Source organism: Scyliorhinus canicula, chromosome 6 (genome assembly GCF_902713615.1).
Source record: "Scyliorhinus canicula chromosome 6, sScyCan1.1, whole genome shotgun sequence".
Taxonomy (NCBI): Eukaryota; Metazoa; Chordata; class Chondrichthyes; order Carcharhiniformes; family Scyliorhinidae; genus Scyliorhinus; species Scyliorhinus canicula.
Genome location: NC_052151.1, coordinates 92230843 through 92247412, shown reverse-complemented (window position 1 = coordinate 92247412; position 16570 = coordinate 92230843). Strand labels below are relative to the sequence as shown.

Here is a 16570-nt window from a genome sequence, read left to right as displayed (position 1 = left end):
ACTCCCGTCCTGTCATCCAGAACCAGCAACCAGCATCGCGATTTGCAGCTGCCTTCATTGGATAGTTACCTGAGATGCCTGGGTGCCCATGTTGGGTGGCCACTTTCAGGATTTCCCACAGGGTTCAAGAAATCCCCCCTATTCATACCCCATGGTGGGTGGCATGGTGGCAGACTGGTTAGTACTGCTGCCTCACAGGGCCACAGTGGATTGACAATTTTGCCCCCAAGTGTCCAAAGGGTGGGTGGGATTATGGGATAGGACGGGAGTGTTGGCCTAGGTAGGGTGCTCTTTCTGAGGGTCAGTGCAGACTTGATGGGCCGAATGGCCTCTTTATGCACTGTAGGGATTCTATGGTACCCTATTATCAAAGTGCATAGAATTGGCAGTAATACAGTACGCAACCCATTTTCTGTGATCTGGGACTGAAAACTATAGAGCATAATGTGTTCTTTTGCTCTGCCCGGAAACTTATAGCAATCATTCTCATATAAAATCACCATCAAATATTGTGCAAGCAAGTGTTCGCTGACAAAATCAGCAAGTCATTTGGACTCACTGACTAATTTTCTAACTCCCAGAGATGGTTGGAAGATTGCACACAATGCAAGTCAGCATTTGCACTATTTGCTCAGTTGGGTAAGTCTCCCCATCAGGAACATCAAATCAAAAATTAATCTTTTCTTATTTTTAATATCTTTATCAATCACTTGACAAGAAACCTGACACAGCAGCCTTAGTATTGACACAATGGCCTAATGATGTTGGGTGATATAAGGATGGGATAGGCATTTCTAGTGTTCTTCAGTAAACATTTTAACTCATTGTTAAATCAGCCCACATTAATACTAAGATGGCGATGAATAAAGTTGTCGATTATGGCTCTAATGGGATTCACTGCTTAAGGAAACTGCAGCCTGACAAAAAAAATGTTAAATAGCCTGATCTATTGCCTTTTTTTCTCACATGTTGACATGCATGATTTGTATTTCTTGCATTTTCTGTTTTTATTTTATAGGTATTATATTAGCTGATAGCAGCTCAGTGCTGACTCTAATTTTAACTGCTTAGCACAATCAAGTAGTTAATGGAATTGTGCGGTAAAGGGGGAGAGGTCAATTCATGGTTTTGTCAGAATTTCTTGGCTGGGATTCTCCGTTAAAAGCGGCCCTCCGGCGATTCTCCGGGCCTCAATGGGCCGAGTGCCTGCCAAGTTCAGCCGAGTCCCGCCGACGTGGGTTACATATGGTCCCACCCGGCGGGACCTCGTGGCTATGTCTGCGGGGGCTTTCCTGGTTGGGGGGGGGGGGGAGCCTCCACGGTGGCCTGGCCCGTGATCGGGGCCAACAATCGGCCGGCGGGCTAGTTCCGTGGGGCCCTATATTCCTCCGTGCCGGGCCCCTGTAGCGTGCCGGCTTTCAGGTGCCGGGGCTGCAGACACCACTCCAGCGCCGTACTAGCCCCCATAGGAAGGGGTGGATACCTGCCACTTGAGGCCCGTTGACGCCGGAGTCGCTCGCGCCGCTTTTCACGCCGGTGTCAGAACTTGGCTGCGGGATAGGAGAAGCCCGGCCCTTCTGTTTCCTCAACTCTTGGACCAGTTAGCCATTAGCAATACTCCACAAAGGACCCCAGATAACCCGCTCCTTTCCAGAGAGATAATTGGTTGTACATAACTTCAGATAACACCACTCTGCAAGCATGGAGCGAGGTGAGGATGCAGGCCTCCCATGAACTATATTGGAAGGCTGACTACGGTTAGCTTAATTAATACCAGAAATGTTTCTCTTGAGTTGAGGAAGTCATGCTCACAATAGCAAACTAGAGAGAGTGATCATCACAGAATAAAAATTGTATTGGCAGGTGTATTTAAATTGTTGTTTCAATGCCATTGAAGTGTTTACAACATTTGGGACTTTGTCAAATGTTATACTAGAAATTTACAACTCCCACCCACATCTCAAAATGGGACAAATGTTCTGAATGTGAACCCAACTTTCTATTTATGTTGCCCTAATTCTTCAGCAAATAATTAAAAATGAGGATGTCGAATCATTTCAGGTCCACAGTGGTTGATTTATAGCTTGAACATTTGAGCTCAAATCCATTCTTATAGAGTTTTACAGCACGGAAAGAATCCCGTTGTGTCTGACCCGACCATCAAGCACCTAGCAAATCCCATTTTCTAGCACTTGGTCCGCATCCTTAGATGCAATGGCACTTCATGTGCTCATCAAATTATTTCTGAAACGTTGTGCGGGTTCCAACCACTACCACCCTTTCAGGTAGTGAGTTCCAGATTCCAAACACCCTCTGGGTGGAAAGATTTTTAGTAATAATAATAATCTTTATTAGTGTCACAGTAGGCTTATATTAATACTGCAATTAAGTTACTGTGAAAATCTCCTAGTCGCCACACTACAGCGCCTGTTTGGGTACAGAATGTCCAATTCACCTAACAAGCACGTTTTTAGGGACTTGTAGGAGGAAACGGGAGGACTCACATCTCCTCTAAACCTCCTGCCCATTATCTTAAACCTATGCCCCTTGTTATTGACTCCTCCAGTAAGGGGAAAGGTAACTTCCTATCCACCCTATCTAAGTCCTTCATAATTTTGTACACCTCAATGAGGTCCCCCTCAGCCTTCTCTTCTCCAGGGAGAACAGCCTATCCAATCTCTCTTGATAGCTGAAACGATAGGGGCAGCATGGTAGCACAAATGGATAGCACTGTGACTTCCCCGCTGGGTCACTGTCTGTGCCGAGTCTGCACGTTCTCCCCGTGTCTGCGTGGGTTTCCTCTGGGTGCTCCGGTTTCCTCCCACAGTCCAAAGATGTGCAGGTTAGGTGGATTGGCCATGATAAAATTGCCCTTAGTGACCCAAAAAAGGGTAGGAGGAGTTATTGGGTTTCAGGGATAGGATGGAAGTGAGGGCTTAAGTGGGTCGGTGCAGACTTGATGGGCCGAATGGCCTCCTTCTGCACTGTATGTTCTGTGATCCAGCCCAAGCACCATCCTGGTGAATATCCTCTGCACCCTCTCCAGTGCAATCACTTCCTTTCTATAGTATGGTGACCAGAACTGTATATAATAATCCAGCTGGGACCTAACCAGCATTTTATACAACTCCAGCATAACCTCACTGCTCTTATATTCAATGCCTCAGTTAATAGGAAAGAATCCCAGAGGCCTTCTGAACCACCTTATCTACCTATCCTTCTGTCTTCAGAGTTCTATGAACCTGCACACCAAGGTCCTCTGTACTTCCTAGGGTCCAACCATTCATTGTATATTCCTTTGCCTTGTTAGTCCTCCAAAAATGCATTACCTCACACTTTTCATGGTTAAATTCCATTTGCCACTCTTCTGCCCATCTAACCCACCTATCTATATTGTCCTGTAATCTGAGGCCTTGCTCCTCATGATTTACCACACCACCAATTTTTGTATCATCTACAAACTTACTTATCATACCTCCTATATTAACATCCAGATCATTAATTTATACTACAAACAGCAAGGGACCTAGCACCGATCTCTGCAGGACACCGCTGCACACAAGCTCCAGTCACAAAAACAACCTTCAACCATTGCAATCTGCCTCCTACCACTAAGCCAGTTTCCGATCCAGTTTGCCAAATTGCCTTGGATCCCATGGGTTTTCACCTTCTTCATCAGCCTCCCACGTGGGAATGCATAAAAACCTTCCTAATGTCCATATAGACTACATCAACCACACTACCCTCATCTGCACACCTTGTTACTTCCTCAAACATTTCAATCAAATTTATAGACATGATCTCCCTTTGACAAAACCATATTGACTATCCTTGATTAATCTTTGCTTCTTCAAGTGGAGATTAATTCTGTTCCTCAGAATTATTTCCAGTAGTTTCCTGACCACTGAAGTTAGACTCACTGGCCTGTAATTTCCTGGTTCGTCCTTACATCCCTTCTTGCATAATGGCACCACATTAGCTGTCCTCCAGTCCCCTGACACCTCTCCTGTGGCCAGAGAAGATTTGAAAAGTTTTATTAGAGCCACTGCAATCTCCTCCCTTACCTCCCACAGCAACCTAGGATACATACAACCAAGGATACATACAACCAAGGCAGCACGATAGCATAGTGGTTAGCACAGTTGCTTCACAGCACCAGGGTCCCAGGTTTGATTCCTGGCTTGGGTCACTGTCTATGCAGAGTCTGCATGTTCTCCCCATCGATTTCCTCCGTGTGCTCCGGTTTCCTCCCACAGTCCAAAGATGTGCAGGTTAAATTGCCCTTAGTGTCCAAAAAGGTCACGTGGGGTTACTGGGTTATGGAGATAGGGTGGAGGCATGGGCTTAAGTAGAGTGCTCTTTCTAAGGGCCAGTGCAGACTCGATGGGCCGAATGGCCTCCTTCTGCACTGTAAATTCTTTGATTCTATGATCTCATCTCGCCCTACGTATTTATCCACTTTTAGGCCCGATAAAACTGTTAATACTTCCTTCCTCTCAGTGCTAAGTCATTCAAGTAAATCACAATGTGCCTCCCTGATTTCTATACCTACATCATCCTTCTCTGTAGTGAACACAGATGCAAAGTACTCATTTCAAACCTCACCTCTATCTTCCGGTTTCACACACAAATTATCAAGTTGTTCCCTAACGGGCCCCACTCTTACCCTGGTTAACCTTCTGTCCTTAATAACCTTATAAAACACCTTAGGATTTTCCTTTATTTTACCCACCATTGCTTTTACATGCCCCCTCATCGCTCTCCTTCTTGACTGAAAACCAGTCATGGCCTTCCTTCCACATGTGCACAATTTCAGGTTTTCTCTGAAGAAAAGAAGCTGGCTACATGAATAGATGTTATTGCCTTTAGCTTGTGATATTTACCGTTAGATCCAGTGACAGGAAATGATGCTCCTTGACATGATGCAACTGAATTCCCCAAGAAGTTATAGGTGCCTGCATTCAGCAACTGCATGTTGTGTGCTTCCTGTGGATTCGAAGATGGCCCAAAATTAGATGGAGCTCTGGAGTTATAGGGTGATACGGCACAGCTACTGCTAAAGAAGTCCCTTGAAACAGGTTGTTCATTGAAAGAACTGAAGCGACTGGAATCCGCTCTTTGGTGGTAGACTGCAGGAGAGGCGTGTGTCTGATTCCTGAACATGGTTTGATAGTTGGAGTTAGTGCCATAATAGTTTTGATTGGGCTGGGACAATGTCTGGTAGAGGGAGTCCGGATACGCGTGGCAGTGTGTGTGGACAGCTAATGCTGAGTTGCCATTCTGAGACCTAACAGCCATTGGTCCTTGGTTGATTACACTTCCTCGGTTGCCCAACGTAGGAGATAGAGGTGGGGTGATCACATGACCATTACTGTGCGAAAGTTCCATAGGATCTGCAAACAAAATGATAGGAGCAGCATTTATACCAAGTGTACCTTCATGACACAGCATAGCAGGCTGCTTATTACGTGACCAAAACATCTGTCCTTGAATTTCCCTTTCTCTGGCACAACTAATGCAATCTCAGCCATATCTGTCACTGTTAGATTTCCATATTCATTGTCTTCCTTTCCCATCAGAAACAGCACCAAATAAACATTCCAGGGGATGCTAATATTTTTTTTAATTGCTGGGCATCTCATCTCTTGAGTAAATACGTTGTCCTTCGAAGCAGGGTGTGAATCTTCTTTTTAAATGGAATAGTTCAAAAGGTGACATTTAGGGTTGTTCTGAATGGATTATCTAAAATAGCCAAACGGCCTTTCTTATCCACAATAATTTTATGATCCCTACAAGCTTGCTCCACCATTCAATACGATCATGGCTGATCCTCTATCTGAATGCCATATTCCCACACTCTCCCCATATTCCTTGACGCCTTCAGTGTCCAGAAATCTGTCTATTTCCTTCTTATATATATTCAGTGACTTGGCCTCCACAGCCTTCTGTGGTAGACAATGCCACAGGTTCGCCACCTTCTGAGTGAAGACGTTTCTCCTCATCTCAATCCTAAATGGCCTACTCCCTATCCTGAGACTGTGACTCTTTGTTATAAACCAGTGATGGGCAATCTAGGCTAGTGAGTAGACCACATGAGTGGGCTGCAAGATTGAAATCGGGCTCGTCCACTAACCATGATCCCATGAATAAGATTAAATACATTTAAAACACAACAAATATTTCATAATGAGATATGGAAAATGCTCAATAATTTATATATTAATAGAACCACTGTCACATTCAAATGGTATCAGTAAAATAAATATTGACACTTTGGATACAGAGGGGTCTTGCAGTCAATGCTGCGAGCAATCAGCACACAGCTCGCTTCACTTGCCCTTGATTTACGTGAGTATTACTCCAATGGTGATTGTCCCTTTAAGGGCAACTCAGCAGAAGAGGGTTACCTGGCTTGAGGAGCAATTGGGACTGAGAGTGGGTAGTCATCCCAGTGGTGTCCTCTCTTAGGCAGAAGACATCGAGAAGAGATGTAGAGATTGGGAAAGCCGATGAGCTGCTGGCCTCTGTACAGTTTTCCTTATTAATAAATACCTTTTTTGTTTCTAATGAAGTCTGTGAATATGCATTATTACAACTTAGGACAAACTGGTAGGAAAAAACGATGCGGATGGAAATCAGTGAAATGTGGCAACCCTGTGTGTGGGCAACAGTCAACAAAATGTCTCATGGGCCGCACTCAGAAACCAGGTGGGCCGAAAGTGGACCCCAGGCCGCAGGTTGCCTATCACTGTTTAGATTCCACCAGCCACAGAAAACAACATCACAGTATCCAGTCTGTCCAGTCCTGTCAGAGTTTTCTACATTGACCTGAGTCTCATGTAATTTGTTCCAATGCAGGCAATCTGTTTTTTTGCCCTCATGGTTTGTCATACTTGCATTATTTGGAACCTTTATGGCTGCTTCAGATCAACTCCAGTTTAGTTTTATATTGAAGCATAATGAAACATGCTAGTGATTAGAATATGCTTTAGTTTGCCACTCGAAACAAATTTAGGGAAAATCTTGTCACTCAAAAATGCAAGTTGCACCTTTAAAAAGGCTTTTCTTATAAAAAGGCTTTTCTTTTTTTATTCTTTTCAAAACTTATAAACACAGTGACATGTACATCTATTTTAGAAACACTCATAATTTAGTCCTAGTTATTGTGAGTCAATATGAGGGATCAATGTGAAGAACAAAGAAAAATTATTCTGTTTAAATAGCTACAGCAGCAGTAAACTAAAGCCAAGCTTCATGTTGTCACAAGGACTGATAATTGGTGATGGCTGTAAAAATAATTGTTTTTGACCCTAAGAAAAGAATTGTAAGTGGGCATAGGAAATTCACTCTAAGGTTGTAAATATAATCCAGGATATGTCTGTCAAAATAAATCTGCCACCCGGACCTCCATGTGCAAACACTTGTGCAATTTCTACTTCAAGGTGGTAATACAGGGTGGGATTTTCTGGTGGGTTTCGCGGTAGTGAGGGGTGCATTCAATGGGAAACCTGGTTGACAATGGCAGGACGAGAAGATTCCACCGCCAGCCATTGACAAGCTGACCTCTAGCACTGAAGAACACGCCGTGAAGAGGCTGGAAAATCTCGTCCATAATGATTAAAGTACATTTTATTCGATCTCTGACAATTTTACCACATTTTAACATACTTGTCAATGCTCACCACAAATAATTCGTCGAAGCCTTAATTTTGTGAGATTCAATCAACACCATGGATTCTTATAGGTTGAGGCTTAGTATATCCCTATGACCAATCTGTGTGGCACTTGTTTTTCCAATCAGTGATTTGGGAGCAAATAATGAGGTTGCATTATCAGCTATGCATAGTTAGTGTATTAGTAGTCCTATTTCCACATGCCTGCTTTATTCCCCTGTCTCTTTATTCCCTTTTCCTCCAGTTTATTACCAACCTTGCCTATACATAAGTGTTTGCTGTTTCAATCATTAACTCCGATAATGCATTCCACAGCCTTGCACCCCCTGTGCAAAAAGATCTTCTGCTGCCCTTTATCCTAACTCTGCTGCATTTAATCTTATATCTACGACACTTTTTCTAGGCCACTTAATCACTTTGTCCTTTTTGAGCATGACTGACATCTCAAATACTTTCCTTTTATCTGTCCTCCTTTTAACTAACTGGATACACCTTCCACCTGATTAAGCTATGATTAGTCAACAACTCCATTATCATTGTAACATCGAAGTGCCAGGATGTTAGAAGGCAAACTAGATAAAAATTGATCTTTTTTCTTTCGTCTAGCAATTCTCCAAAATCTACAATTACTACAGGGAGGAAAGGTTCGGGGGAACTCATATGGACACTCTTGGAACAATTGGTGTAGATGCTGGACGCAGCATAACCTAAGCATAGTTAATAATTGGAAAGCATCTAAAACAGAAAATCAATTACACAACAAGCAAAAAAGGGAAAACATGAATAGCAAATTCTCGCAGAAATAATAAAATGAATCAAGCCCTTTGAAGATCCAACATGTGGCAAATGGGCATTAAATGATTTGGTCAGGTGTTGCAGCTGCATTATATTGCTTAGTCCGAATTTAAAAGATTTGATTATCCTTAATAACCCTTTAATACAATAGGATTAATTCCATACATATGCATATGCCAGTGGTGAAGTTGTGTAGCGAGTGAGTGGAGCTGGCCCCTTTGTTGCCTGCTGGAGAGGAATATTTGTTGTAACATGTGTACCAGGCTCACAGTGATACAAGTGGTCCTGGATATCAAGCAGAGTGTACATCAATATTTATAGTAGAGGAAGAGGTTAGCGTGTTAGGCATCCCAAGGATCAAAGTTTCAGTAAAATTAACATAAACATAAACGCAGTCATGAAAATGTAAAGGCTCTAGAGAGTGACAAATCCCCAGAGCCAGATGGTTTCCATCTCTGAGTATTAAAAGATGTAGAGGTGAACATTGCAGATGCTCTGGCGACAATCTTCTAAAGTTCTTCCATTTGGGAACTGCATTCTCTCTCCCACAACCCTGGGCAATGAATGTCTTCACCCTCACAATTCACACCCACCCCTGTCAATCCACACCTTCGCATCAAGCCTCCTTTGGCCTGGCAGCCAGCTTCCTGTCCCACCCAGCCGGGCACAGCATGGCATGACATAGCATGGCAGCCTTCTCCCCTTCCCCAACAGCCTGGCATGGAAATCTCCTCCCCTATCCAACCCAGCAACCTTCTCCTCGCCAGTGTTGCTCCTCCATCAATCACAGGCTGCTTCTCTCCCATGTTTACTGCTAATAGGCTCAGGAGTGAACCTATCAACAGCAAATGTGGGAGAGGAATGGCATGTGATTGGAGGAGCAGTTTCACTCAGAATCTTCCACTCCACTTACCAGCATTATGAAAACTACCTCCAGCGGCTACATTGGGAGATATTGCGGGTCATGTCTGTGTATTAGTCCTTCCATGAAACAAACTTGAGCGCATCACTTATGTAATTGGGGGGGGGAAGGTATAAAGAAATATCAAAGGAGAGGATGCCTTGGATGGCACTCATTCCTTAATCAAGAGAACAAATAGTTTTGAATTCTTTGTATGGAGCTAGATGAGATAGTGGGCAGGACTTTCTACCGCCCACCCTTCTCAGTACGTTTTGCGGCAGCAGAGGCAGCCCACCATTGGCTGGGGGCAGGATTTTTCATTCCCGCCGCTGTCAATTGGTTTTTCCACTGTTCACACCCTGCACCGCTGGGGAACCCGTAGCAGGGGGTCACTGTCGGCGGAACCACAAAGTCCCACGGGCATGAATGGTTGGTAAATTTCAGCATGTGATTGTTGCCCACTCATATAAAGTGAGTTGAATAACGCAGTAAAGTGAAGAAATGATTTGAACTCAAAGAGCTGGAAATAAATCATTGCTCATCTCAGTGGACTTTAAAGAGCTCTGCTCGATTTCTTGCCAAAACTTAGGCAAACCCATCAAACAGGTTGTTGGTTCAATCAGTCAGGTACTGAAATCAGTGATGCTGGACGTCCTTCCTAGGCCTCTCAGCCACAGGTTTCTCAGCAATGGGAGGCGGTATGCCATTTATTGGCGACAAGATACTCTGCAAGTGTGATGGGTATTCCCATTCAAGCCACCCCAATCCATCAGGAAACCCATGGGAGGGGATGCGCTGCCAGCGGGATCAGAGAATCCCGCCGCCGGCAAACGGCCAGAAAACTCCAGCCACTGTCTTCATCCTGATCACACCAACGTCCGTTCATTCATCACACAACTGCTCCCTAACATACATCAGCATCCAATTCAGCAATATCTTGATTTTGGAATTCTCATCCTTAATTTCAAAATTTCCCGTCGCCTCTCTGTTCTCCACGTCCAGAATCTTGTCCAGCTTCACAATCCTCCACGATACCTGTGCTTCTCTACTTTTAATTTCTCCACCAGGAATGGCTGCACCTTCACTTGCCTCAACCTTGGAATTCTCTGCCCAATCTTTCCCACTTCACTCTTCTCCTTTAAAATGCTTCTTAAAACTGATGTCTTTGACCAAGCTTTTGACCATCTGACTTAATATTGCCTTGTTGCCTCAGTGTCAAATTCTGTCTTTCTGTGAAGTGCGTTGGAACACTTTGTTACATTAAAGGTGCTGGAGAAATTATTACTGGTTAAGAGATTGAGAGAGTTTCCACATCTACTGGTCTAGTTTTAGGTGCAGAACTAATATATTAATCTAAGTTTCCTAAATGTAAAGATGTAAAAAAGAATCTGGGCAAATAGGGCAACTTTCCTTGCAAATACTGTCATTCATATTTCAAGTGTGTTTTCAAAGAGAAGAGAAATTGCTGGAGATGTACCACATAACTAAATGCACATTTAGTTTGTTTGTGTTATTGTTTCAAATTTCTTCCACTGGATGGACATTTTCTATCCTCCTTTTTATTTGTACTTGGTTTTGAAGTAGGTTTGGGCAGCACGGTAGCATAGTAGTTAGTACTGTGGCTTCACAGCGCTAAGGTCCCAGGTTCGGCTTGGGTCACAGTCTGTGCGGAATCTGCACGTTATCCCTGTGTCTGCGTTGGTTTTCTCTGGGTGCTCCGGTTTCCTCCCTCAAGTCCCGAAAGACGTGCTGTTAGGTAATTTGGACATTCTGAATCCTTTCTCTGTGTACCAAACAGGCGCTGGAATGTGGCGACTAGGGGCTTTTCACAGTAACTTCATTGCAGTGTTAATGTAAGCCTACTAGTGACAATAAATATTATTATTATTAAGTGGGTATTTTCTTTGGATCATTTGGAAGCAACCACAGAATCTGATTTGAGGGCCGAACATAGTGCATCAGTTATAAAGACATTTAATCTAAATCACACCACAGTATTGATAAAATTACAGGTCTACTTTCTTACTTGCTATTTGAAGAGAGTCATTTTCAGCATTTGGGAATGGAGTCAGACTCGTATCTATGTTGTGTTGGTTTACTGGTAGAGATGGATATGGCTGCTCTGCCAGAGATTCATTTTTTACCATGGCATCGTTAGAAAGCAACAAACTTTTATTACGGTTTGCAAGAAAACAGGAACTTGGTGATGCTGTGAATGTTGCTTTACTCGCATCTGTAGAGGCAAACAAAAAAATGCTGAACAATTGAATGAAACAGCAGGGAACACTTAATTATGTTCAAAGGTGTTATCTTGAAAACTGTTTACTTAGATCATGAATTAGAACAAAAATGATGAAAAGTGTTCAAATATTCCAGATAAAATTTAGAAACGAGGGTGATTGAGGAAAGAAGTAACTGCGACATGAAGAAAACCTTTTTTACACTTATCAGTTTCTTGATTTCGACACATCACTATCCTGCTAAGGGTAAACCAGACCACCTTGCAGTCAAGATTCTCCGCAACCCGCTCCCGGTATCGGGGTTCCCGATCCGCCGGAGAATCGAGCGTTGGGCAAAAAATGGCGCCGATCCCATTCCGGTGTTCTGGTCCCGGCAATGAGCTACACAATGAGCTCTGGCGGGAGGATGCAAATAGAACATTTGTACCCATTCACATCTGATTTATGGGCTGGATCCAGATCCCCACGATGCTCTAGGCCTCTCTCAGATAGGATTCATGCAGGTATGGATTGGTGCAAGTATTTCCAAACATGGCACTGGCACGGTGGGTCAAGGAGGTAGGTGTGTGATGTAAGTGCCCCCCAAAGCCCATTGGAAGACCCCCCAATTATGCAAATCTTGCCCCCCCAATCAGACCCCACCCCACCGCGATCAGGGACCCATGCCTGAAACCTGAAGAACAGTCCAGGCAGCAGCTTGAAAAATCACTGCATTTTCACTTATGCTTTCTTAATATCTGCTGCTTCAGACTGAAGTGTTTAAAGCAGTGGCTGTTACAAGTGTTTGAGGCTTCCTGGAGAGTCCGGTACACTTCAAAGGACTTGAAATCCCTTGGACTGCAGATCTTCCATTCAATTTCATGCAGCAATACATTGTATGAATGAGTGATTGACAGCTTTTTAACTCAAGAGATAACTGCTTGGTGAATTGTTCATTGATCATTCCTTTCATGCTTGAATGCATCTCCATTAGCCTGCTTTGATGCTAACCACAATGTTTCTAAATAGTCTTGCTATGATTGATTGCCCCTCACCAGGTCAAAGGCAGTTAAGTGTTTGAACTTCCTCTTTTTCACCGGGAGGTTTTTGTCGGAGGCTCTGTTGGGGGGGGTCTGATGGGGGTCTCTAATGGGCAACTCTGTTGGGGTGCTTTGTTAGGGGTTTGATGGAGGGTTGGTGAAGGATTTATCATTGGCAGTGGTGGGGGTGGTTGTGTCACCCTCATGTTTGCGTGCTGTATGGTGCATGACCCGTTATTCCCGTGGTGGGGAGGGGTGGTGGGGTGGGAGGGCTGGAACGGGGGGGAGGGGTACAGGGGGGATGCCCCTCCTTGTCAGTGGAGGTAGAGGGGAAGAATTTGCGTTGTGGAGGGGCCCGCTGCCGGACCTCGGTATCAGGCCACAGCCCAATACCAGGATTCTGATGGACTCCTGTGAGCTCTCCTCCATGCATAAATTTGTATGGCAAAGGAGAGGGAATCTCACGACTCCAAGAGCTGGCAGAAAAACAGACCATTTCTACTCCAGCGGGAGAACTTAGGGCTAGATTCTCCGATTTTGAGGCTATGTCCGGAGCGTGTGTCTAGTCTTACGAACAGAAAGTCGGTCCCACCGACCCCGCATCGGGGCTAGCAGTGCGCCATGTAAAGCCCCCTCTTTCTCTGCAGATAAGGATGGAGAATTGCTGGGTCCGTGGCCGCTCATGCGCAAGGCGGCGACTTACAGCGGTCATGCGGTACAACATGACGCTGGCAGCGTGCAGACCCGGCCTGCCAGATAGTACCCCCCTGTAACCCCCCCTCACCACCCTCCGGACTAACTGCCACCAATCCCCCCCCAGCCCCCTCCAAAACTCCCCCACCCCGAACTGTGACAGCGCTGGACACAGTCCACAGCCACCACGCAAGGTTGACGAAACCTCAGAGCAAACGCTCCACACGCCATTGGGAAGTCGGTCCATTGGGGGCGAAGCATTGGGGGGAGGGCCTTCAACTGACGTCCCGAGGCCCTCTTAATGGCGAGCAGCGTACTCAACGATGACACCATTTTAGAGGAGGTGGCGCATCCAAAAAACGGCACCGCCCCCGATTGTGGCGTCAAAATGGATTCTCCGGCCAATCGCCGAATGCAATTTTGACGCCAGAAATCGGAGAATCCAGCCCTTAGTCTTCCGAACAGAGAATCCTGCTCACAGTTGCAGATTGGAACATGGCAGATTCACTAATCTGGGCCGGGATTCTCCCCTACCCGGCGGAGCGGGGGGACCCGGTGGGATGGAGTGGCGTGAACCACTCCGGCATTGGGCTGCTCCAAAGGTGAGGAAATCCGCACCTTTAGGGGCCAAGCACTAACCTTGAGGGGCTAGGTCCGCGCCGCAGTCATTGGCGCCCCGCCGGCTGGCGGGAAAGGCCTTTGGCGCCACGCCAGCCGGGGCCGAAGGGACTTCGCTGGCCGACGGAAGTCTGCGCATGCGCCGGAGCGACAGCGACTGCTGACATCATTCCAATGCATGCGCAAGAGAGGGGATCACTTTCGCGTGCGCCATCGTGAAGACTATTTTGAATGCGGAAGAAAAAAAGTGTCCCCACGGCACAGGCCTACCCGCCAATTGGTGGACCCCGATCGCGGGCCAAGCCACCGTGGGGACACCCCCCAGGGCCAGATCACCCCGCCTCCCCCCACCCCCAGGACCCCGGAGCCCACCCGCGCCGCCTGGTCCCGCCGGTAAGGTAGGTGGTTTGATTCCCACCGGCGGGAACGGCATGACAGCAGTGGGACTTCGGCCCATCATGGGCCAGAGAATCGCCAGTGGGGGGGGCCGCCGACCGGCGCGGCGCGTTTCCCGCCCCTGCTGAATCTCTGGTGCTGGAGACTTCGGGAGACGGCGGGGGCGGGATTCACGCCGGCCCCCAGCAATTCTCCGACCCGGCGGGGGGGTCGGAGAATCCCGCCCCTGAATTGTGAACCAAGTAGATGGATTCACAATATTTCAGCAAAGTGCTGCTGATGTAGCAGTTAAAATGGCTCAGTAAAGGGACCTAAAGCAGAAGACTTGTGGCTGAATTAGCATTCAACCTTTATGGCTATAACCAACTCTGCAAATCAATGCCTTAACTGATAAAGGTGGTTCTCGCTGGAGAAGGAGGAAGAAAATTATTAGTGCATTATGCTGAAAAGGTGTGTGGTTTTGACTAGTCAGACTCTAGTAGCTTTCTTTCACACAACAGTGGGGTTGGCTCAGTGATAGCTTCTGCAACTCTGCGCCAGGTGTTTGTAGACAAAACCTTTAGTACAGACTCGAGCAAACAATCTAGGCTGATAAGTTTGGTGCCAAAGCAATGGTTTGCTAACGGTGCAGCATTTAAGAGTCATAACTGAGGCCCTGCATTCATGTTTAGATACAGGTATTGTAAAATGATCTCATTACGCGACTTAAATAGGAGCAGAGAGCTCTTTGCTGTCCTAATAACATTTCTCCAACTGACACCATCAAAAATGGCTCACCTGGTATATCATCCATTCATTTTCTGTTTGTTGATGTTAGTAAAATGATGAACACAGTTGCCAAAGAAAGAATTTGCTTGCACATGGCATTTCAACCTACCTTCAGGAAATCTCAAAGCATTTTACAACAGTTATAGCACTTTTGAAGTGGACATGTTGTTTACATCGGTAAACAGAATCTGAATGAACGACCAGATAATTGCTGGAGTAAGCAATACTGAACAGAACATTTGGAGAACCCCTTGCTCTGGTTTGAATAATTAGACATTTTACATTCATCTGAACAGACAACAGCCTTAACTTAAAGTTTCACCTGAAATTTGCCACTTCTGGCCATGCAGCACTCCATCAGTACTCCACTGAAGTATCAGTCTGGATGATATTTCTCTTATTCTTAGTGGGGTTTCATAACAACATTGACAGGAATAACGGGCTGGATTCTCCACTGTCAGGTTTCTCCATTGCGCCGGCAGCCCAGGGATTTCCCATAGGCATGGAGCTGCCCATAATGGGAAGCGCCATTGGCCAGCTGGCGAGTCGGAGAATCCTGCCCAACATCCGGGATGAAAGGCTTTAAGTATGATGGAAGACAAAAGAAACTGGCACTCTTTTGTATAACAAAGAAGGTGAAGAGGAGATCCTACTGATGTGTTCAGAATATGAAGGGATTTAGAATCCCTACAGCGCAGATCTAGGACATTCGGCCCATCGAGTCTGCACTGACCCTCTGAAAGAGCACCCTACCGAAGTCACTCCCCCGCTCTATCCCAGGAACCCCACCTAATCTGCACATATTTGGACACTAAGGGTCAATTTTAGCATTGCCAATCCACCAACCTGCACATCTTTGGACTGTGGGAGGAAAGTAGAGGACCCGGAGGAAACCCACACAGATAAGTTTCATAAATAGTGACAAATTGATCTGCATTAGATGGAAGCCTGACCTTTTCCCACTGCCATGGCACAGTGCCAGCAGCCGGATGTTTAGTGGCACAACTGCCCAATGGCCAGCCAATTCACCCACTTAAAGGGCTACTCCCCACCCATTATTTTGGCTATCACCATACTAGGAGACTGCCAGGTAAGCCTTGTGGCCCCTGGAGAGGACCTCTGGAAGCAAATGTCGCCTCTATGCATACTTGCCACTACTGCAATAACACTCACTGCCCCCCCGCCCCACCACTGCCCAATCCTCATTCACACCCATGACTATCAGAGCCTTCCTACCTGGCCCTGGCTTCCTCAGAAATACTTAATTGTCTCTAGCATTGAGACACCTTCTCCCTCAAGCTGCAGCCTCAGCAGAAACTACCTCGCAGGTTCCTGATCCACAGTCCCTTTGATAACTGGCATCCCTGGCTTAATGTCGTCGCAGTGACCCGCTGTCCGCTGGAGCAGGATCCACTTTTGCTTTTGGCCCCAGCGGTGGGGCTTCTTCAGGCTGATAGCTTTCAGGCC

At 45.9% G+C, this 16570-nt stretch overlaps 1 protein-coding gene across 1 annotated transcript in view; it reads right to left on the bottom strand.

Moving 5' to 3' along the window:
- Positions 1-16570, bottom strand: part of rfx6 (regulatory factor X, 6) — a 112301-nt gene that overhangs the window by 34221 nt on the left and 61510 nt on the right. Inside the window, exons 16-17 of the mRNA XM_038801020.1 lie at positions 11396-11602; positions 4884-5393 (exon numbers count right to left, since the gene is read on the bottom strand). Of these exons, the coding sequence (XP_038656948.1) occupies positions 4884-5393; positions 11396-11602 (717 nt within the window). The remainder of the gene's footprint in view (positions 1-4883; positions 5394-11395; positions 11603-16570) is intronic.